The 9990-nt window shown below is 41.2% G+C and overlaps 1 protein-coding gene across 1 annotated transcript; it reads right to left on the bottom strand.

The window, feature by feature from the left end:
* Positions 1-2377: 2377 nt before the first annotated feature.
* LOC122653705 (uncharacterized protein DDB_G0287625-like) lies at positions 2378-7024 on the bottom strand. The gene is made up of 4 exons (XM_043847639.1): positions 6686-7024; positions 4013-4394; positions 2562-2639; positions 2378-2454 (listed from the first exon to the last, which is right to left on the bottom strand). The coding sequence occupies exons 1-4, from the start codon at positions 7009-7011 to the stop codon at positions 2404-2406; spliced, it is 837 nt and encodes a 278-aa protein (XP_043703574.1). The 5' UTR covers positions 7012-7024; the 3' UTR covers positions 2378-2403.
* Between the last annotated feature and the right edge of the window lie 2966 nt (positions 7025-9990).

The raw sequence follows: 9990 nt of genomic DNA on the forward strand, positions 1-9990 counted from the left end.
TAGATTTTATAGTATAACTTAAATCAGGGTCAGGTCGGGCCGGGCCGGGCCAAGCTTAGCCTGAAGCCTCAACCCTAACCCGACCCGACCCGACCCTGACTCAAGGTTAGAAATTTCCAGCCCTAACCCGCCCTCAAGGCCAAATATCTCAACCCAGACCCTGTTCGGGCTCAGGGCGGGTCAGGGCCGATTTGGGCCAACAGAGCCAAACTTACACCCCTACTAGGACTTGTAGGTCCTACAATTGGATAGGAAGGGTGAGATTTGGACTAGTCATTCATTAAATTTCAAAGCTAAATTCAATTACAAAGCACTTCAGGCTTTAGCATTTCCCTTCAAACTTTTAACCAACCTCCCTTTTATGTTTTTATTCAAGTTTATTAGTTGCACCTACCCAATGGATGTCTAGCGCATGTAAGTCGAGAAAGAAGGTGAGTGTTTGACCCTCTTACCCCCATCCTCTCTAAGTAATAGTAGCAGGCAGTAAGTAGTGTAACAATAAGTGGCCCTCTTAGCACGTCTCTTGTCTGACTCATAGTGGGTCTTGCACACATACAATAAAAAAAAATTAAAAAATCAATAAGTTAGTTGGGAGTTGGGACCATGAATATACTTTGTCCAAAAAAATTTTGACCCAACTATACGCTATGGATCAAGTATTCTTAATAAACCTTATTCCGTATCTTTCCAAGCATGCTCAATTTGCGTATAACCAACTAATGAATTTCATATGAGAGAGTTTGCACATCCGCTTCACTAAGTGGATCTTATATTAAGTTAGGTGTACATAAAGATCTCATATCATATATATATATATATATATATATATATTTTTTTGGTGAAATCCCATATTATAGTTGAAAACAAAAATACCCAATCGACCCATCTAGGTGGGACATTTCTGTAAGAGCTACACTGGGACTTATCCTTATTTATTAAGGTTCCACTTGTCTGATTGTCAAGCCATTGATTTCTTGTGTTGCTCTGCTTTCCAAGAATGGTGTAGAACTCAAATGATAGTAATGTTGCCGTCTAAGAAAATGGTGGAGATTTTTGTGGAGACTTGCTCTTCATCTTACGTTTAAGATGTTTGTTTGGAGATTGTTATATAACGTTTTCCTACAAAAATTAGAATCTCTAATGGGTGCGCCTAGTGATGAGCTGCGTTATTTTTGCGAAAGAGAACCGAAATCTGTATGATATGTGAATTCTCTAAAAGAATTTGGGCAATTGGGTCTCTGAGTGTTAGAACTGATTTGTGGACAAATGATTCCATTTTTGGTATATTCTAAGGGATCCAATGAGCATTGCCACAGGATTGCAAATCACTTAATTTATTTTTCTTGTTCATTGAAAAAAGGAAGAATGTTCTCTGTGCCGCAACGCCGTCTGTGTCCAGGCACATGGGCTGCCTGTGCACGGGGATAAGGTGGCCATTACGCCCACCCCCATGTGCCTGAGCACTGCTTGCGCTGCGGCACAGAGAACAGCGCCCCTTGAAAAAATTTGGTAGACTTCACAAAAATATTATTATAACATAAACCAAAGGATCATGATCCACCGTTGCTGCCTGCCCTGCCCCTGCCCTACCTGTGTGACCGGCGTGCAGCCTCACCAGGGAGGGGCAAAATAACCACCCTACCCCACCCGGGCAAGGCACTCGTGCAGTGGATAGGTCAGTCATTTTGCCCCTGCCTATCTTTTATGAAGATCTGCTTTCAATATTATAAGTTCATTGACTATTTTTAAGCCGACCATACAAGGTAAGAACAAAGAAACCCACACAACCTCACCCAAAGGTAGAAAAAAGAGTTGAAGTAACCAAAGTTCAAACAAACTTGTGGAATAGAAAATGGGATCCGCTTTGCCCATTTTGATTCACTAGAAACCCTAGAAATCCAGCACAGAACAGTTACTCCAGCCTGACCCAACAGGAATTGGGATAGGAGTGGAGGGAAAGTAATTACTCCAAGCCTGATCCCATGACCAATATTGATACATACTGATATGATACCAATATGTATCGTTAATATTGACCCCAAAAAAAATCATCATTTTTTCAAATTTTCGGCTGATTCCAATCGATACCGACTAATATGTATCGGTATCGATCACAACGATATCGGATCCGATGTCATGAAGTAAAACCCTATGTGGTTGGTATCTTAGTTTATTAACTTTTTTCCCCTCTTTACAATGAAACGAATATGGAACAATCAACCAAGCAGCAACAACTCAGTGGAAACTAGAAACCCACCCCCACTGGGGAAATGATTTACTCTTGCACACTGTTACAACCCCAAAACTCATCTTCAATTCCTCTGTAAAATCTCTTCCCCACCAACCACCTCTAGTCTCTTCTCGACATGTCTATCCATCTCTTTCTCCTGGAGCGTTTGATTTCTATTCGGAGTCACTATCCACATTCCCCATTGCCTTCAACCCCCTCGGTCTCTGCAAAACACAAAACACAAAACACAAAACACAAAGCTTTTAAATACACACACCATTGGAGAAAAGAAAGACAAGGATCCCCAAGGAAATTTATTTACTACTATTACCTTCTTGGTGATCTTCTTCTCTCTAACCTCGTACCGTTCCAAAGTGAGGTCGCACAGCCATGACCCCGGGCACACCAGCTGCAACAAACAATGGTTCAACTTCAACCACTATATCTAGGGCTATAAACGGATTGGATTCGGCTCGGATAGTGCTATATCCGCATCCACATCCGATTAGCTATCGGACGGATTCGGATAGTGCTAAACGGATACGGATACGGATACGAATCGGATATTTTATCCGTTTACATGTAAATATAGCTTTTCAAATAACTATAGTCTATCCATATCTGCATCCATCTAGCTTTCGAACGGATTCGGACAGTACCAAGCGGATATGGACACGAATACGAAAACAAATTTCGGCTATTCATTTACACCCTTAACTATTTACCAATATTCACTTTTTTTTAAAAAAAAAATTATAAATAATGTTTAATGACAAGAGTGCCCCTCACCGTAAATTACATACTTTACCGTTGTTACTATTAAACAACATAAAAAAATTTACCATAAAAAATCAACTCTTTTTAGTGGTAAAATCTTGACCTTTCAGACAAGGTAAAGTATAACCAAAAAAAACAAAAGACAAGGTAAAGTAGGAGTGTGGGACCCATGTGACTGTGAGAGTCTGTGAGGCAGATTTCTTTTTCAACTTTTTTTTTTTTTTTTTTTTCTTTTTGGGGTTGGTCTCCACTTTTGCATTATCCTCTTTTTCCCATAATATTCCCCACCGTACACAGAGTGTTGCTCCTTCCTGAAGCAATCCACTACGAGCACACACGTGGCAAATACGATACAACCCCTCTCGACCTCTAGGGTGTTGAGCGAGCCTCCAGCATGCGTAGGTCGTGACTCGTGAGTAGAAGAAAATCCATTGTTACTTCTCCGGGTCTCCCTCTCTCTCAGTGTCTCCTCCCCTCTCATCTGGTGAGTAGAAGAAAATCCAGAGTTACTTCTCCGTGTCTCCCTCTCTCTCAGTGTCTCCTTCCCCTCTCATCTGGTTATACCGCAAGCAACGGTCGGAACAGAGACTCGGCCATAAAATAGATAATACAAGCTAGAGAAAGAAATGATCTAACCACAGATAAATAACAAATGAAATGCCACGTGTACGCTGGATGCTGTTTCAGGACTATCTAACATTCTAAACCCGTGAAGGGACGGGCGAATGGGGAATCGGGAATGGGAATCACAGTAATTTCTCCTCTACGTAGCCACATTTGTGAAAAACAAATACTCTACATTTTAATACGTACCCCCCCATCCCATCCCACACCCGTCCTAATAAATAATTTCAGGGAAATTTTATTTTTATTTCTTTTTGGTAATAAAAATTTTATTTTTTATTTTTCTCTTGTTGGCAGTTCTACCAAAAGAGAATAAAATAAATATATAAAAATAAAAAATTCCAAAAAGAGAAATGGAGGAGAGGAAGAGGAGGAGCTTACGTTGAGGGTGCGCTGGATGAACTTGGCCCGTTTCTTAGGTCTCTGGGGAAGCTTGGATCCCTTGATGGCCATGAAATCCTCCTCTTTCTCCTTGTTGGTGAGTGCGATCACGAATTTCGGAGGCCACACCGGGATCGCTTCGCTCTCCGATGGTGATCCTCCTTTCTTGCTGTCCTGCGCCGTCTCCGACGAAGGCGAGGACCCACCGACACAGACACCGTTACCGTTACCGTTACCGTTACCGTTGTTGTGGTTGTGGTGGTTGTTTTTGGTGTTACTACCTTTCTTATCCTGCGCTTTATCCTCTCCTCCTGTTTCTGGTGAAGATGAACTCCTCATGCCGTTGCTCTGCCCTCTCATGGCGGACGAAGTCTCAGAATTCCTAAAACAAAACACCCCCACCCAAACAAAGTCACAATTATAAGACAATAAACAATAGCTATCAATCCTATCATGGAAGGATTAAGAGAGAGAGAGAGAGAGAGAAAACGAAATATGCTTTTTGATCCTATTAAATTAGAACCAAATTTGCGTTTGCTATTTACGGATATACCCTTCGCTCAATCGAATGCCTGCTTCAATTGTTTGATCGATCATTAGTTAGTTTCGATAGGTTCTCAGGGGAGTGCGAAATCTGATTTAACGTATAACTGAGAGAGAGAAAGAGGAAGCTGTGACTCAGACGAGCAGATCCAAGCCGTTGGATCAAAAAGCATAATAAATCTGTGAGGGCTACGTGTCGAACAGAGAAGATCGTAACTGGTCTGGAATTTTTCCAACAACTTAATCGAACGGCTTCGGTGGTAGCACATAGGCACCCAGGATTTCACTACCCACCTCCTCCTTAGGGTACACGTAGCGGAACGAAGCCAGAAAGACAGTGTGCTGTCCCCACAATGCATGAGGTCGCACCATCGTATGCCACGTGGAGAGAACACACTGATTGCTTTGTCAAGTTGGGTAGTGGTGTAAGTCATGGAATGGAACAGGTTGTATGCCGCCCAATAAAGGCGTACACCAGCATCACCGTACACGTAGACCTTGATTCGTAATCCGTAGGTCCTTGTTCATCGACGTAACGGAGACGCAGGGCATATACAACTAAGGAAAGAAGTGAAGACATCAATAATGGCTATATGAAAAGATCAGGACCCACAGGAAGTTGGGCATATACAAGACTCATAAAAAGGCCCAGAAAGGGGAACTGAGAGGACATTAGGACAATAATAGGTTAAGAGCTTCAACCACTTCGAGAGAGGGTGGGGGGAAATGGAAATTTGGCCGATTCGAATAAGAACCAACCGACCCTGATTGGAATCAAATTGGGAGAATCGATTCATGGATTAAAAAATTGGCATCATTTTGGGTGGAATCAGCCAGCCCAATCCGATTTGGATCAAGCAAAACATTACGACCTATAAGTTGCTAGTTTGGGTCGGGAAACAGCCTCTCCATGAAGCGGGTGTAAAGCTACATTATGTTATGATCCTTCCCAAACCCCAGAGTGGCATGAACCTCGTACACTAGGTACGTCCATTAAACCAAGAAAAACCATCGAAAGATGATTTTTAATTAAGAATTTATTAAAAAAAAAAAAAAAGAAAAATCAACCGAAAGCAACCAGATAGGCAGAGCATATTTTGGTCATTCTATTCTTTTAAATACTGCAAAATTTTGGTCATTTAAGTGAATGACTAGGACCTAAAGCAAGGAAATCACCAAAAACAAACTGTAGAATATTGAAACCAAAGGTGCCTAGATCATTACATGGCTTGAAAGAATTCATAAACCATTGCTTGTTTGTCAAGAAAATCTTAAGTTACCATCAAATCCGACACGGACCCAGCTCCCATATAGAGAACTTACCAGTGAGGGGTCAAAAATCATGGTTCCCTCCTATTTTCTCAACCAAATAAAATGGATCCTGAAGTAGGAAAATGAGGTCAACTTGACAATTTCTATATGGAAAGGAGGAAAGGAAGAAAGGAATAAAGGAATAATGTGGATTAATTAAAATATTGACAACGTCATATGGAGAAAGACCACCCAGTCTATACTCCAAACAGGTATTTCATCCAACTACTGTTTTGCGTATCATCGGAATCAAATATCTAATCCGGGATCTAATCAATCAGTGCCGATTCCGATCTAAATTGCCCGATCCAACCAATTCCAAGTTATTTTTGGGTAGAATCAAGATCGGCCTTAGAATGGAAATTGGTCGTGGAATCAGTCCAAACCAATGAATTGGAATCGGCTGATCCGACTTCGATTCTGATTCCAATTCAAGGACAAGCGATCCCAGTATCAGGATCAGCAGTCACCGATTCGAATCCTAATCGAGCAATTTGCCGACCCAATTCCCAATTCTTTGAACAGTTTGTATCCCAAGCGTCTTCTCTGGAGTAAAAGAAATGAAGCCTTGAAGGAGTACTTCAAACTTCCTAGCAGAGAGCCAGAGGCAGAGGTGAGTAAAGAACTTTAATGGCAGGCCATCTATTTTTTATTTTCCCCCTTCAAAATCCAAGAAAAAAAACACTCCACTGCCCAATCCAGAAAAGTAGCTTTTAGAGGCATACGCAATTAAATTAAGCGTCTTTATGAGTGATTTCATCTGAAGAAGCTTTGGCAAATAACAAAAACAGAAATAAATAACAGTGGAAAGAAAGGTACCTGAGAATGCGATGAGGAGAAGATGAAGAAGGGGGAAGACGACGGAGATTAAGGTTATTGTGGTTGCTGTTGTTGTTGTTGTTGTTGTTTGCGGTGGCGGTGGCGGTGGGGGTTGAGGTGGAAGGATCTTTGTCGGCTCTAACGACGCGTCGGTCTACCCGAACGGTGGTTTTATCGGTGGAGTCGTCTTTAATCTGAACCTTCATGCACCGAAGTCGCTTCCGGTTCCCCCACTGCAATACGAATTCTGTAGAAGTACTCTCGGTGGACGCTCTACACAAACCCTCCCCACGATGAGGATGATGCTTCGTCATCTCCCTTTCCATCTCCCTATTTCCCCTGCACACACACACACACACACATATACAATCATACACGTAATAAATGAATTAAAACGGAATTCTGTTGACACCAAAACAAGCTTCATCCACAGAGAATAGAGAGCCCCAACTCTAGAAATGATGAATAGCCCCACCCGCAAAGACAAAGACAAAGACAAAGACACAGAGAGAGAGAGAGAGAGAGAGAGCAAATTTTCAGTAGAACTACAGATTTCGGGGAAATAGGAAGGAGAGAGAACTAATCTATAACAGAGCCAATTGGGGATTATTCTCTTTCAATCATAAAGCAATCGGAGCTATGGAGCAACAATCACAACGCAGATGGCAAAGAAAGATCTAAAGAACAAAAGCTGATAAGAATCATTCAATATAATCGTCTCCAATGAGGCAGTTGTTTCCCGGATTCTTAGAGCAGGAAGAGCAAAGACACAGCAAAGGCATGTAGAAATAGCACTTAAATTGTGTGAGATACTTTTCAGACAAAACATTTGAGAAATTAGACGATCTTCAAGGCTGAGAAAATGGAACAGCCAAAAGGAGAAGTAGAAGAAGAAGAAAGGCAGGCTTAGATCACATAAGCTTTCAAGAAATAAAATTGATTATTGCAGACAGTTCCAAGAAGACTGAAATCTTCTTGCACCCACCACGGAGGAAATTTGAAAATCTAATTTTAGAAAACGAGATAAGAACAGGATCGAAATCCACGGAGTAATCAAAATGCGGAACTAATAATCCAAGAAAGGATGCCATTGAATTCACTATCTGGCTCTCTCTGTTTAAATTTTAGCTTTCCGGAATCCGGTGGAAGGGCTGGCGAAGAGGCAGACAGAGATTTACGATTTAGAATAATCACATTTTCAACAATGAACTTTGACGCTGGGATCTGTTTTTCTCTGTCAAAATCTACCACGGGAAACTGCTGGCTGATTTATTCTTCTTGCCCGCTGTGACAGTTTGAAGTGGGAAAGAAGGTAAGAAATGAACAGAAGAAGGTGGAAGAAGTTTCGCTAAACAGAGTAGAAAATTGAGACAGAATATATGAAAGAAAAATCAAATTTTCACCTTCTAAGAGAACGATCGCTTCAAAAAAGACAGCACGCAGAGACCTACTAAAACCAAGGCTCCACCTCAAATTCAAAAGTCTACTGTCTTGCACCAACAATTTCTCCACCAGAGAACGATTTTAAACTTCTATTCAGATTCACCATTACAAGAACGTCATTTGCATAACCTCTTCTTTTACTCTACCGATTTCTTATAATTGAGATCAGGATCCAAAATCCTCCAGTGGAACCGCAACATTTAAGACTTCAGAAGGTCGACTACGGTTTCAGATTCCGATCTTCCAAGCCGAAGATTTTGATCATCTTAAAAAGGGTAATCGTTTCTCCCAAAGAAAAACTTCGAATTCTTCTTCCAAAACCCACTAATCTCCCAAAAATGTTTCTGCAAAACCGAAAACCAAACCAAGAAAACTACTTCTTTAGAAGTCAAAACATACAAACATGCATAAAATTGAACTTTGTCCAGCATTACAAACCTCTGAATTCTGATTTTCAGAAGAAAAAAAACTGGAAATTCTTGAACATCAAAGAGTTGATATAACGTTTATTTTTGCGCCTCAACCAATCTTTGCTGAAATCTACAACTACCAGAAATTAATTCCAAAGGAAAAAAGACTCCTGAACAGTTGAGACAGGGTCACAGGAGAACGAAACCAATTCAACATTGAACTCCTCTCATTGTTCTTCTTCTCAATTCCTTCTTTCGATCGATCTCTCAGAGATAAAGTTAGAGAAAATGATAACCAGATAGAAAAACAAGAGAGGAGAAGAAGAGAGAGCGGCGAAAACTAGAGCTTTCTGATGGAACGAAATGCTCTCTCACCCTTTCAAAACCAGTGTTATATACCCTCCGAATTCCGTTCGGTCCTCTCCTCCCTCTCCGTTACTGCTGAACAGTGTCGTCGCCTTGTGAAACCCAACCTCCATCACCGTCCATTTAGCCACCAACGGTCATGATCCTCTTTCCATTAATCTCACCCTCAGATGCTCCCCTGTTACGTCGTTTCTGTGGAAATGGGACTTCTCGGTTCTCGGGGACTCTGACCCTAGAAAAAACCCATTTCAACAATGTTAATTTGGATCTGACGGAGTCGCATACGCCGTTAATCTTCTGTTTCTTAACACACGATTAACTAAGGTTAGTTATTAACCCCAGCTGTTTGGTACACAATTTTGAATTGTTCTTCCGGTTTGGACCTAGGGCCTATAGGAAGGCTATGGACTCCAATAAAAAACCGCTAGATTTATTTGGTCCCATAAGAAAAGTTAGATTAGAATATATGAATGGGCCCATAATATCGTATCACCATGAATTCAATATGGACGGCTAAAAAGAGAGATAACGAGAGAAGATCAGTGGATCGCGATACAGGAAATTAAAGATGCTAATGATTGAGTGGAGTTGGAATTGTGCAATAACACGGAAACCACCTCATGGTGACGCAATAGCAAAACTAAGAAAAGGAAGGGTATTCCATATTTCCATTACACGGTTTTTTGACTTTTTTGTCCCCAATAGTCAATCTATAATGGTGAAAAGGATGAGTACATTTTCGTCAATAGGATAAACAACAGAAAATTAGGGTAAGAATGAAAGAAAGGAAGACTTCTTTGCCACGTCAGCCCTAATTTGCCTTTTTTAAAAGGTCTCATTCTGGTACAAATCGTCTCGCAGTCGCTCCCTCTCCCTCCCCTCTCCTGCAACTTTATCTTCCGTCTCTTTTTCTCTCGCTCTCGCCATTGGTTCATGAGAAAGAAAAATGGGAATGAGAGATGAGCTTCCGTAACTGATTGGATTGGTAGTTTCGGTAAGAAGACAACGAAAGAGAACCTTTCAATGGCTCTTAGTCTTGCCGAGTCTACCCAGTCCAATGATTTTCGGTTGTTCCTCTCTTTCCCT

This window comes from Telopea speciosissima, chromosome 3 (genome assembly GCF_018873765.1).
Source record: "Telopea speciosissima isolate NSW1024214 ecotype Mountain lineage chromosome 3, Tspe_v1, whole genome shotgun sequence".
NCBI lineage: Eukaryota > Viridiplantae > Streptophyta > Magnoliopsida > Proteales > Proteaceae > Telopea > Telopea speciosissima.

What these genes read in the sequence shown, in the direction of transcription:
- LOC122653705 (XM_043847639.1), bottom strand. Translation starts at nt 7,011, where the DNA reads ATGGAAAGGGAGATGACGAAGCATCATCCTCATCGTGGGGAGGGTTTG. An exon ending in TCATCCAGCGCACCCTCAAC is followed by an intron (nt 2,640 to 4,012) that starts GTAAGCTCCTCC and finishes TGTTTGTTGCAG; the next exon opens with CTGGTGTGCCCGGGGTCATG. An exon ending in AGAAGAAGATCACCAAGAAG is followed by an intron (nt 2,455 to 2,561) that starts GTAATAGTAGTA and finishes TGTGTTTTGCAG; the next exon opens with AGACCGAGGGGGTTGAAGGC.